Here is a 13317-nt window from a genome sequence, read left to right on the forward strand (position 1 = left end):
CGATCAATAATGATCAACAGGGGTACAAAATGACATCGAGTCCGGTGCACATCAGTGGTCGTTTTCTCTCAAGTAAAATCAATAAAGCTGACTTTGATTTTCTTTTTTTAACCAAATACACTCTCCTCATGTTTCTCTTATGCGCTTTTCGAATGAATGTGTGTGTGGCGCCAACCTGTTAACCGGTGTGTCGTGTCAACATAATAAGATCAGCTAAAAACTTTAATCAAGAGATCGAATTAAATTAGGTTACAGAACAGCGTCCCATCAGTCCCACCTGTCACAATGTCTCTGAAAAACAAACAAGCAAAAATAGTTGTGTACCCAAAAAACAAATACAACACACTCTTCACCACAATCCCTGTGTATGCCTGCACTCACTTTAAAAGCTGACAAAAATACAAAGCGTGCACACACAACCTCACTCTACAGCAGGGACGCACAGTTTGAATTCTTCTTTGATATGCGAAAGACGTACCAAAAGTTCCTAAAGCTGCTGATGTATATATGCACATATATATTTAAAACGACAGGCTGTGGAGGTGACTGGAGTCCTCAAAACAACTTCAGCAGGAACAGAATGTCTTGACAACCAAATGACTCATGAATAAAAAGGCCAAAAATAGAGGAGAAGCTATGGATGAGGCAAAGACGGGCAACTTGGTGATAAACTCCAGATTTCTGAAAAGCAAGAGCATTTACACTGGGGGTGGGGGAAATACACATACACATGTGCAGCACAAACTTTATGGCTGCTTGCAGACAGGGACGCACAAACCGAGCATCTGATAAATATAGACTCCAAACAAATCCCAAAGAATCGAAAAATAATCATTTAAATGACACATACGAGTGCAATCGTAAAACTTTCAAAAGAAAATCCAATTAAATTAGGAAAAGAAAAATAGAAAAAAGAAAAACATGAACTCTCTGCTCTCCAGCTCCGTGTCTCCACGTACCTTGCAGAGTTTCTGGTAGCGCGGCGAGGAGATGGCCATCCTCTGGAGCCTGTGTAAGAAGACCACCACTTTCTGGAGGGAGGTCCGGACCATGGCCATCATCTTAAGACTGCTACAAGTCTGCAGCAGCCTGCTCCTGGTCCGCATGCTAGCACTGCCCTACCCCGCTCATATTGTTCTCCCTCTCCCTCTCCAGCCGACCAGACCCCAGCCAAGCTGACGTGATGCGCACACACACATGTACACAGAGAGAGAGAGAAGGGGAAAAAAAACCCACACACACTCACTCGCAGTCGTACTCAGCTCAGCATGCCCCCACGTTTCGTCACATACACGCACGCACACACAATAAACATAGTGAGCGCAGCCTCAGTTTGCTTTCTCCCCCTCTCTCTCTCTCTCTCTCTCTCTCTCTCTTTATAAACAGTCACTCACACAGCTCTTAGCATGCACTCACACATGCGCGCAATGATGCAAAAGAGCCGGACAAGACGAGACACTCACTTTCTCCTCCACGCGGACATTCACACGCGCACCTCGACCGCAGAGCCAGAAGAGAATCAAACAAATCACTCGTGACGGCACCCTGCAGAGTCAAGAGAGTGACAGAGAAGAGGGAAATGATGAAGAAGAAGAAGAAGAAGATGAAACAAAGAAGAAGAAAAAGATAAACGGGGAGAGAAAGAGCGCAAAGTGCTGGCAGAGATGAGAGGGAAGGGAGAGAGGAAGGCACGAGTTGCACTGGACGAGAAGAGAAGCTGTCCGTACGCGGCTTACTTTTTACTGCTGCCGATCCGGAGCGGAGAAAGAGAGGGAAGGAGTGACAAAGAGAGAGAGAGAGAGCAGGACAGAGAGAGAGAGAGAGCGAGCGAAAGAGAGAGCGAGCAAAATAGAGTGAGAGACTAAGAAAGAGGGAGACGGATGAAAAGCACCACTGCTGGAAGACAAACAATGCATCTGTTGTGAAGGTTGAATGACATTATGCCAGGCAAGAAACAAATCAATGAGCGAGAGACAATCAGACGAGAGAGAGTGAGAGAGCGAGAGACGGAGAGAGATAGAGATTGTGCAAGAACTTGGAGGACAAATGAGAACCACACACAATAGAGATATAGAGAAGGAGGGGTTATTTCAGGCATCCAGGATTCTGGGAAGTAGCGGTCCCATTCATTTTCTGCACTGGCAATCTTAGCTGGAGCACTTTCACGGCTTACATGCCCGTGAAGCTGGTGGCTGACTCATGAATGTTAAACATGAGTAGTTAAAAAACATATTTTTCATTTTGATGACAAAAAGAAAAATACATCTTTGCACATGTGCAGAGGTCAAAAAGGAGTCTTTAAGTAAGAACTGTAGTATCGCAGCTCGAATGTGTGACGTGAGTGCCAAGAAGTCTGTGTCGGTTCACAGTCGTCCGTGTCATGGTAGTCGAGTGCTTGATAGACTCTGCTGTACACCTACAGGAGAGAGGGCATTCCGTCAAGGATGCCAGTGTTCACATTCTGGACCGAGAAGACAGATAGTTTGGAAGGAGTAAAGGAGGCCATCTACATCCGCTGTGATCGACCATTGTTGAACAGAGGTGATGGCTTACAGCACCAGCTACCAGCCACCTTGAGTCAGCAGTCTTCAACCCCCCATTCTCACCTTGCCTTATGATGGTGGGTGGGGCTACATCTTACAGAGGTTTCACACCTCACACCACTACACAACCCCCACATCGGGTTCTGTCAGTTGCTTAAAACTGAAGAAGCCTCTTGTATGAAAAGCAAAACATCCTCACTTGTCAAGCACTTGAGACACTATGCCAAGAAGGCTGGTACCATTCATACTTGCAGACAACACTGTTGAGTGCTTGTTCTTAAGCGTTACTGATGCTCTGTAGTAGGGCTGTTCGATATAACGATATATATCGGGTGACGATATAAAAACGTCTATCGTTTCATTTTACGCTATCGTTTGTTTCGTGGTGTCGCAAAATAAACTGTTTACAGCAATATTTTTTCATCGTTTTGATGGTCACTGTAGTGGCTATATTAATTTCTTAAAGTTCTCTCTTTCTCTTATATTTTATATAACCACACTACGGACGGACAAGCGCCTGTTTTTATGGGTTGTGGCTAGCAACAACCACGGTAACACCATCGCGTGTCCGCTTGTTTATGTTCCACATAAACCTTTCACAATAAAGCTCAAGATCCTGTTGAGACTTTTCAAAATAAACTGAATCACGTGAAAGAGCAGATTATTTACGGATGAGAAGTAAAAAAGAGCCGCCAGGTGCTAAAACAAAATAGACCTTAGACTCAAACGTTAGAACAGGCTGTTCCCCGCAGCACGCCGTGTAATAAATACTCACAAAGAAAACGGCAGCCGTTACAACTTATGTCTAAAAATGTATAGTTTCATGCATTGGTTAAAACACTCGACTCCAGGTACATGACGCGCAGCTGGAAACACTTCATGCAAGTCGAGCTGCCCGAGATTCACAGAATTTACAGAAAATGTTACATTTGTGATTTATATCGTTATCGGGATGATAGAATTCTTATATCGGGATATGAGATTTTGGTCATATTGCACAGCCCTACTCTGTAGTGCAGTCAGGTGGATCCAGCAAATCTGAGAACACATAGGATTGCATGAACCCAAAAACAATGCTTCTAGAGATACAATAATGCACCATACAGGTTAAAGGTCAATTCTGAATGCCTTCAAACTACACTGAGCCAATTTGTTACTACACCTACGCAACTTCTTCTTGCAATTTGCGACAGACTTTTTTCTCTATTAGGGTAGCTGACAACCTTTGGTAAGTTTTTTATTAAAGAAAAAAAAGGTTTGTTGAGAAACTTTAGTTTCAGACAGTAATTTTTCAATGCAAAATAAATAACAGTCTACTTTTTTTTTTAGCTCTAGTTCTCCTCTTCCATTAAGAAAGCCATTTTTGTTGTCTCAGTTTCAGACACCTGAGATATGATCGTGGAACAAATTACATCAGGAAATGCCAAATGCACTTAAAATCTTCCAAAAAAGCCATTAAGTGACTGTTTTTGATTTACTTTTTATCTGTGGTGCCAAACGCAGGCTGCATCAGACCAGACTTCTGTCATTACCCATGTGGTGTCTCCTCCTGGCTTCCTTGCCGTCTCTTTGCTGTCGCTTATCTAATAAAACCACTAGCAGTCCAAAAAAATTAAGTATTTAAAACTAAAGGCCAAAAACTACAGTACACCTACCAAAAACAGAAAATTATGTTTTTCGGTGTTTACAACTGATAATATATCTCTTTAAAAAGCCAAGTATGTTACAGAAAAATATTTCCAGACACAAACAAGTGTGTGGGAGAGATACAGTGCATGTCTTTAATTAAGAGCCATGTTTTTGTCGCCAAAAAAAACCCAACTATTTTTTAAGCGATTAACTGAGAAGAAAAGAGGGAGGACATGCTGGTAAACTGCAGATAAAACCAAAAAAAAATGAGGAAAATAAAAAGTGGGTGGAAAGCAGAGCATCAGAAGAGAGGGTAGGAGGGCAAGGTCAAAAATAAAAGATAAAAGGCTTTTAAGTATCTTTTATCAGTGCAGAAAACAGCTGAATGTTTAGAGAATGTATCTGCTGGAGGCACCAGGCAGCAGAGAGATGACATTTAGAGAAGAAAAAGAGCAGAGAAAAGCAGCCGCTCACTTCCTCCTGAACTCCTAACCACGCTGTATAACAAAGTATAAACCATAGAGTGGATATTTTAACCCTTTTCATGCCCTCTGCTAATGTTTGACTTTCATTTAAAGTGATGAAAAACACCCTTCTTTCTCCCAACCACAAGACAAGAGGCACTAATTTGAATTGAAGATGAAAACCCAAGACCAGCCGCCTCTCCGTCATTTTTTTTTTTTTTTTTTAAAAAGATGTGACACAAATTGACGCACAAAAACAAATACTGTTTTGTTTTGTTTTTTGGTCCCTGATTAAGTTTATTTAAATGACAGTAACTTGACAGTGGAAAGGAAGAAAAAGATGCAGCCAACTAGATTAATCATCATTCACCAACAGGCACACACACACACAGTTGACACAAACGCACACAATGAGAGATGGCATGATGAGCTCACTGAAGAGCTGTGTTTAGACAAGGTTTAACTGGCTACAGCATCCATTTCAGTCATTCCACAGAGTATTGACTCTGCTTCACGGGGAATTACAAGGGACACTGAGTGTTTTGTTGGCTCTGGGTTAATAAAACTATGAACCATTTTTCAAAGAAAGAGGTTGTAGAAAGCATGTGCGTCTCATCTGCTTACACCACAGTACAATCATGCACTAACCCACATAAATCTAAAGCCCACAGCTAAACATGCACAAGGCAAGCGAGCTATAAGCAGATCGTCAGGCTGCGTACATCTTTGCACCTTCATGATGGAATAAATCTGCACATTATTCCACCAAATGTGCAGATTTGCGATGTAAACAAGTGACTTCCTGTATGCTCCAGTAAGACAATATGCAATTACATAACATGAAATTATTCACAGTGTGGTAATTATCCCTTTGAAGTTCCTGTCTCTACTGGACCAGTGCAAATTAATGAGAGGGAGTGTGTTATAAAAAGGCACAATTTATAGAATTAAATGTCCAGAAAATTAACTATTGAAAATATAGTGCATGTAGATAAAATAATACAAAGTTACATATATCTCTATAATGGCTCATGCACAGCCTGCCTTCCAGTGCCAAGATAATGAAAGCGTACTGAACTGGATCAAAATTTATTTTTGTAATTAATTACCGTAGCTTCAAAATGTAGTCAGGCGACCTTATTTTCTGCAAAGTTTTAGTGTCTGTAAATTAAAAAATAAATAAAACTGGTACTTCTTCCACTCAGTGAAGCAAAAACTATTTAAGAAATTTTGTAAATTCTTAAAAAAAAACAAAAAACAAAAAACAGAAAAATAAATAACTAAATAAATAAAACAAGGACTTTTTTTTTTTTTTTAGTGGCTGAGCCGAGTCAAGACATCAGATATCTGCTTGCGATTATGGGGAATCTGTATTAAAGGGACAAGATCTCTGGCACAAAGTTTGCTGAGTAGCTTTTAGTTGCATCTAATCTCTGAAACAATAGCTGTCGTCTGACAACGATTAAGCTTTAATTTGCTTTTTTCTTTTCGTAACCAATGACCAATGAAGAGAACAGGAATTTTTGAACTGGAAATCCATTATTCTTTATCCCCGATTTCCTGGCTACATTGGAAGCCCACAAAAATCCGCAGGAGACTAACCAGACTGATCACATAATTCCCCAATTTATCAGACAGTCACGATCAATTCTAATCCAACTCGGCAAGAGAACAAACAAGTTTGTTTCCCAGTATGTTGATTCCTGTGGCCATGTCTGTCATTACTGCATCACACGCAACAGCATCAGTTGTTTTTCGCTCTTATGCCATTAAGCCTCACATTTTCATGAAATATCAGTTAATGCACCAATTTGTATTTGTCACTGAGCCTGACCAGTCACCAACTGCGGGCTTAATATGAAAACAGCAGTGAGAATGACAACCGCCTGCGGCTACTAATTGTCATTAAAGTAACTAAGCACCAAACAGTGGCAGAGCAGTCATTGTGACCTAATGAAAGGGTTTGTGGGGAACAACACTCAGTAAAGCCACAACATCAAAGGCTTAAAGCCTGTCTGTGTTATGTAAACCCACTTTCTGGGCGAGGACCATCCATCAATCTCGACTCCAACTGGTAATGAAATGACAAAAGAAGATAAAGACAGACGGCGGGCAATAACAAATTAGGAAAGCTACACCAATATGTTTGCTCATAAGCACAAACATAATGGAGTCAGGTGGAAACTACCCTTAGTTACTATTTTAACACATTTACTGAACTCACTAAAGTATGTTAATAGGTGGTTGCTAGGCAACACGATGACATTACAATACATGTATAAGTCAAGGTAATCAAAATGATCCAATGCTTGTCTAAAGTGTTCTTGGTGCAAAATGCTACAAATGGTTCATTTTAGCCCATTGGTTGGTGGTTGCTAGGTTGCAGCATGATAATGTGCTAAAACGTAATATAGATGATAACCTTCAGAGCCCTAAGATCTACCTTTGTGCCAATTTTGGCTTCCCAACTCATCGTATAAGAGGTTTATACAGACAGTTTCTGGTGTTCTAGTAAGACACACGACCTTTGCAGGACTAAATTGTAATAATATGCAGGACATGAGTTTGAAAAGGTTTATATAATGATGGATTATGTTCAATACAACAAATATAGATGACTGTAATGGGCAGGTAAATGTGATAATAGCATTCATTACTTCCAAATCCAGCAAGGGCTCAACAAACGGGTTCCAAAAGTCTGTGACCATCAGATTCGCATCAAGTTGATGAATCAGAAATCTTTGCAGCCATTCATGCGGTGGTTCAGCGTCATTTTTCTCTATAACCTTGGCCTCTTTATAAATGATCGGAAAATGGAAGTGGGAGTGATGGCAATGTAGCGTTCAAGACAAGAAAACACAGAATTATTATTGGACTGGTGATTTCGATTCTGAAAGATGGATGACACTGCAGCGATTTTCAGGGACAAGGAGTTCCTCTGAAAAAGCAATGAGATTGTTAAAACGTCGCTCAATGTAGAAGCCAAAAGAGATGACCGCAAGACATTTTTAAAAACACCTTTTCAACTTCAGCGAGAAGTAAAAAAGAAATAAATAAATACAAGAAAGAAGATTAGCGCCTGTTATATCTGCTGGAAGGCTGAGGTGAGGTGATTTTGGGATTAAATCATTACATAAAGCATAGGGTGATGTGCGTCAACTGATCCTGGAGGGAACATCTGGGTAAATGACAAGCAAGCTGGGGGCAAACACACACACACACACAGAATTCGTAAGCGGGACAGAACAAGGAGATCACTGAACTACGTTCAAGGTGTAAAAGCATTCACACACCCTCTGTGTGCCCTCTGATTCACACACCTTTAACCAGCAGCATACACACACTCCAGCCCCTGTTCGGTAGCTGAAGGATGCGTTAATGAAGGATGACAGTGAGATAATAGGCTGGCACCTGTGCATATATTCCTCACATACTCGCGGTTTCTCTATCAATTTACGGCCCCTACCTCCAGTTGTCGCCTCAGCTCCTTCGCGTGGGCGGAGTCCTGCGACACATCTTCCCTCTGGGAGGCATCAGCGAGAACGTTGACCGTAGTCTCAGCCTCCTGGAGCCATTTGAGGAAGGACTCGAGCTCCCTGAGAGACACTTGCACACCCTTCAGGTCACTGTCCAGCTGCGTGTGACGGTCATTGGCCCTGTCCATTAATATGATTGAGACAAACGCATAGCTATATATGAGATATAGCAATAACTTCAGAAACATTTAATACTGTTAAAGGGTATTTGCCTTGAAGCACAGTGAGAGGGTGAGCGGGCAAATTTGTATGCACCTATTGTTGAGGCTGTTCCAGGCAGCATTGTGTTTATCTGCGACCTCTTTGATCCTCCTGGTGTCATCGGTAGAATACTCTCGTAAAAGGTGATTGGACAACTCGTTGAAGGCTGCGACTGTAGCTTGGCCTCGGCCCAGAGCTTGGAGAAACTCCTGTAAAACAATGCAGCGCTTTGATATTCGTGACACTGGACTGCGAGTCTGAGGATGTGACAGATGTGAGTCAGCGTGAATACTGTTAGTCACTGTGAAGGGCTTTGTTTATCATTATTGGAGTTATTCATCTTCCTGTGCCGTTTTCTGTATACTGTTGTGGCCTGGTATATGAAAAACTGCCGTGTGAGGATATTAATGACTCATTCTCTAAGCTGAAAAAAGAAATATTAAACTAACAACAAAAAAACAACAACACACACACACACACACACACACACACACACACACACACACACACACACACACACACACAAATTTGTTATTCTGCTGCTCAGCTCTTTGACATTGTTTGTTTAACCTCTGCTTAATCAAGCACGTTACATTAGACCCTGGTGATTAAGACTCCAAATTCAGCATTTGGAAGTAAGTCATCCATAGAAGACTGCTGGGCTCCTTTTCTTTTAACAAAAAAAAGTGTACTTCACTATTTTAAATACATAATTACTCATTATTACAAGACCACACACCAGGAGCAAACAGCTGTGTATACAGCATCCTGGATTCTGTTAAACTCAGTTGCCCTCTAGTGTTCGGTCCCTGTAATCTGTCAGAAGAGGCAGGATTTGGTGCCAGAAATCATTGGCCAAGACATCATCTCAAATTAAAATGATGGATGATGTGGGTGTACGAACGTTATTAAAGTTCAAAGTGATACTTCAGAGAGGTGATTTATTCATTCTCGCCTTGTATAAACTTACACGACTGTATAAAGGACCTCTAATATGTTATAAAGTTCGCTTTGATCCATTATTTTTTCTCTCCGTGAGGAATATGAGTAGACAAGCTTGCTACAGAATCACAGTAAATGACCTCAAGAGGACAGACGAGGCGTACTGAGGTCACAGAGAGAAAGTTTAGCAGTGGGTTTTTTTCCCGCTAACCTTATTGTCTTTAAGCTGTTCAGTCAGGGGATCTCTGGACTGACGTTGAAGAAGGTTATGGAAACGTCCTTCGTGGTGCCCAATAAGGCCCATCACCTCCTTCCTCTGCTCCTCCCACTGGTTGCTGTGACCAATCATATTATCCAGCTGCTGGAGCCGTGCCTCGACACCATGCTGAGTGCTGTCCCACTGGCTGCGCACCTTCTCCACTAAAGCCAGAGACGGATGTGGTTATATGGACAAACAAAGGCTAAAGCACAACATACATATTTTTTCTTACATTTCTCAGTAATGGATGTGCGAACATCAAGGTTGGAGGTTTTGTTTTTGATGTTCTGCGCCAGTGTGAAAATGTCCTCTAGCTGAGGGTGACGCTGCTCCAGGTCATTCTTTGTCACCTGTCAAATGAAGAAACATACAAGGAAAGTTTAGTGAAAATTCAGTTTAAAAAAAAAAAATGAATCACACACATAAAAAAAAAAAACAAAACAACCAATTTCTCACCTGAAGACGTCCCATAGTGGTCCTGATCTCCTGCGTGTCCCCCACGGTGACAATATTAGACTTGAGCATCTGGGTGATGAGGACTAGCCAGTCTGCAAGCTCAGTGGCAGTCTCGTTAAGATCAGTGGGCGCCACGGTGTCCGGTGTGTGCGGGGTTTGGTGGTGTGGGTCCTCGCTCACCAAGCTGGCCATCTGCACGGCTGAAGGGACAGCAGACACTGGAGCAGGGGTGGGGGGGGAGGAAAAGGAAAAAAAGGAAGAAATCTTGATCCAAGCAAGGTTTGACATATAGAGCTCCTTTAAAAGGAAATGATACAACAAACGTTAAAGATGTTAGAAGGAGGGAGGTGGTGTTGTCAAAAGGCTCTCAGAGGATAGTAGCACCACACCAAATCATGACGAACGAGCCATCAGGGACTGTTTTAGTTTGCTACAACCTTTGCCGCCCACCTCTTACTTGTTATTTTTAATCAAGCATTTCATGCTCCAGATTAAGGCAGGACAAAAGGGAATTGCAAATTTAAGAACTTATTACTTATTTTTGTCATGCCCTGTTAATGATCCACAAGCATCTCATTTTTAAATACTTCACTGGGGCAAGTTTTGGATGCCTTCTTCCTTATGCCCTTGATGCACCATAAAAACAGAGGCAGCGATACATAAAGAGAGAAATAATTGCATTTCTTGGATTTTTTTTTTTACCCAGCTGCTGGTGTTGGACTACGTGTTGGTGATGTGTCCATGGAGACAGAGGTGGCTCAAGAGATTCCCTCAGCCGGCCATCCAAGGCTTTCCAGTCAGCTGCCAGCTGCTCAACCTTAGCCTATACACATGATAGCGCATAAGGAGACACACACAAACATATATATATATAGACTTAGTACAAAATAATAGCATTAGAAATGGTGTGTAACCAGATAAAGAGCTAATTAAACTAAGAAATTACAGGAAATTGTATCTTTTTGGCCCAAAGTGAGGCAGCAGCACTTCAACAGTGCAATAATGTGTAATTATATGCCACAATCACTAGTACTTTGTTATTAAATTATATTACTATGGAAACCTTTTCTTGAGGCAACAGCTGCTGTCGTCTCTGCAGCTCTATTGAATGAGCTAACAGGTCCTCCAGCTCCTTCTTTCTGTCCTTCATGGAAGCCTCCAGATCCTACAGCGTATTTAAAAATCATATAAGAGAACAGGCCTGCATAGAATTGATGGATTTTCAGTGAGCACCAGTGTATTAGTTTTCTGCGTTCAGTTTAGTCCACCTACCAGTGCCTGGCCAGGATTCAGGCCGCGGGTCGTGACCGTCTGGTGCGTGATGACAGCCCAGTCAGTCAGTCTGTGCATCCTGTCTTGAAACTGGGCGTGACTTTGCAGGTTGGTCTCCACTTCACCCACTTTGTCCAACAGCTCATTGGTCACCTGCAGGAGTGGTAGAATCAGGGATGAATCAGCAGATGAAAGGGAACTCAACGTTTCACACCAACCACTTTGAAGCCAGCTATTTAAATTACTGGGAGCTGCTACTGCTAGCCCTCAGCCTCCTGGTAGATGCACCTATGGTATAAAATTGAAAATTCTAGGTGATTTTCAGAAAAGTTCACTATGAGGTCGAGGTCACAGAGATTCAAACCCGCTCAAGATTTTTAGTAGATGGACATATGGTATTAATTTCAAAATCCTACATCACCTCATTTGAGGTTCTGCATTCACAAACTTGGGTGTGCATGCCGCCCGCTTGGTTTGTTTCATACCTTGCTCCAGTTGAGGTTTATGCCTCTGAGTTTGGCAACATGCTGTTCTCTGTTCTGCGGGCTAACACTGGGACTGGACAGGATCTGAGGAGCGTGCTTGTTAAGCCAGCCAAGACGCTCATTCTGTAAATCCATTTCCTCAGCAAAGGCCTGCAAGGAAAGATGCACCGAGGCTTAATTTCACCGTGTGATTGAAAATGAGAGATAAAGTCAAATGACTGGGAAACAAAGAAGCAAACTCCTGTTGCACAGAGATATGTAGTGTGAATGATTCTACTCTGCAGTGTATTTCCATAAGGTACAAGTCTGAGTTTGAGGGCTTGGAGGATGTAAACAGGAATATTAAAAACAGGAAGTGTCAGTGCTCTTTCTGTTTACGTTTGCTGGGTGAGACTGGTTCTGCTTGTGACTAACTTAGACACTCTGAGCAACTTGTGCTCACAGTATAGCATAGAGGGGAAAGAAGAACAAAGGACAACACAACACAGTCAGAGCTGACCATAAAAATAGCACTTCCCCAGCAGCTCCTGAGCAGGAATAGAAATCTCTGAGCTCCCATGAATCACGCTAACTCGAGCATGTTTTGAGTTTTGCTTTACCTTCAGTTCTTTGAGATTTCTGTCAGTGGCAGTGACAGGCAGGGAGCCAACAGCATTTTCTGCCTGCTCGAGCCACACAGCGAGCTCCTCGCGCCTCCTCACCAGCTCTGACAGGGCCGGATCCCCTCCAGCCAACCTGCACACACACACACACACACACACACACACACACACACACACACACACCTTAGATTAGGATCTCCATTTCCTCCAGGTTGCAGGCCTGATCCTAAAAATTTACATTTAAATTGCTGTTACAGGCTGACTGACCGCATTGATAACGTTAACCTGACAAACACTGATAAAGAAACAGACTGATGGTAACGGAGAATGAGCACCAACCTCTATGCTACATTGTATTCTAGAACTAAGATGTTATATGTCAACACACAAGAATGTCAAACTCTAAATCCTCAATCTTTCCCCCTCGTTTGTACAAGGTCATTTTTACCTCCGCTGTCTGTCTAGGACTTGGCGGTTTACCGCTCTCCAACGTCGACCCAGAGTTTCCAGCTTCTCTTCAAGCAGGGGCCCATCAGGAGAGGAGAGCTTGCCAATTATCTGCTCTCCAGTGTGGCTGAGTCCAACCAGGACGGGCTTATGACTAGCAATGCCTTCTTCCAACTCCTAAAATGCATGCAGAACAAAGGAAGAGACAAAAGGAGAAAAAGAAAGGGGGGGGGAAAAAGGCTTCAGTCACACAGCATAATCTGATCTACTAGTGCTCAAATCCCAAGCTCAGGTCCATTTCTCCAAGCAAATCTCTTATTGACACATAGGCATGATTTGTAGCGAGTCACGACTTAAGCTGCCAAATCTCTGTTTCCACCGAGAGAGATTTAACCTGCCAAGACAGACTCGTAAAGTAGAGTGAGTGATTGTAAAGTCCGCTAAAGGGTGACTCAGCTAATTGATCTCTCAATTCCCATCC

General features: G+C 42.3%; 1 protein-coding gene across 3 annotated transcripts in view; it reads right to left on the reverse strand.

Annotated features, from left to right (window-relative positions):
• Window positions 1–13317, reverse strand: part of utrn (utrophin) — a 190584-nt gene that overhangs the window by 119163 nt on the left and 58104 nt on the right. For all 3 annotated transcript variants that reach the window (XM_087851852.1, XM_087851850.1, XM_087851851.1), the window contains 11 exons: window positions 12838–13013; window positions 12387–12522; window positions 11788–11937; window positions 11303–11455; window positions 11094–11195; window positions 10733–10853; window positions 10031–10248; window positions 9807–9924; window positions 9527–9735; window positions 8428–8582; window positions 8103–8292 (listed from right to left, as the gene is read on the reverse strand). In XM_087851852.1, the coding sequence (XP_087707978.1) occupies window positions 8103–8292; window positions 8428–8582; window positions 9527–9735; window positions 9807–9924; window positions 10031–10248; window positions 10733–10853; window positions 11094–11195; window positions 11303–11455; window positions 11788–11937; window positions 12387–12522; window positions 12838–13013 (1728 nt within the window). The remainder of the gene's footprint in view (window positions 1–8102; window positions 8293–8427; window positions 8583–9526; window positions 9736–9806; window positions 9925–10030; window positions 10249–10732; window positions 10854–11093; window positions 11196–11302; window positions 11456–11787; window positions 11938–12386; window positions 12523–12837; window positions 13014–13317) is intronic.

This window comes from Neolamprologus brichardi, chromosome 15, assembly GCF_056152115.1.
Source record: "Neolamprologus brichardi isolate AB-2024 chromosome 15, ASM5615211v1, whole genome shotgun sequence".
Taxonomy (NCBI): domain Eukaryota; kingdom Metazoa; phylum Chordata; class Actinopteri; order Cichliformes; family Cichlidae; genus Neolamprologus; species Neolamprologus brichardi.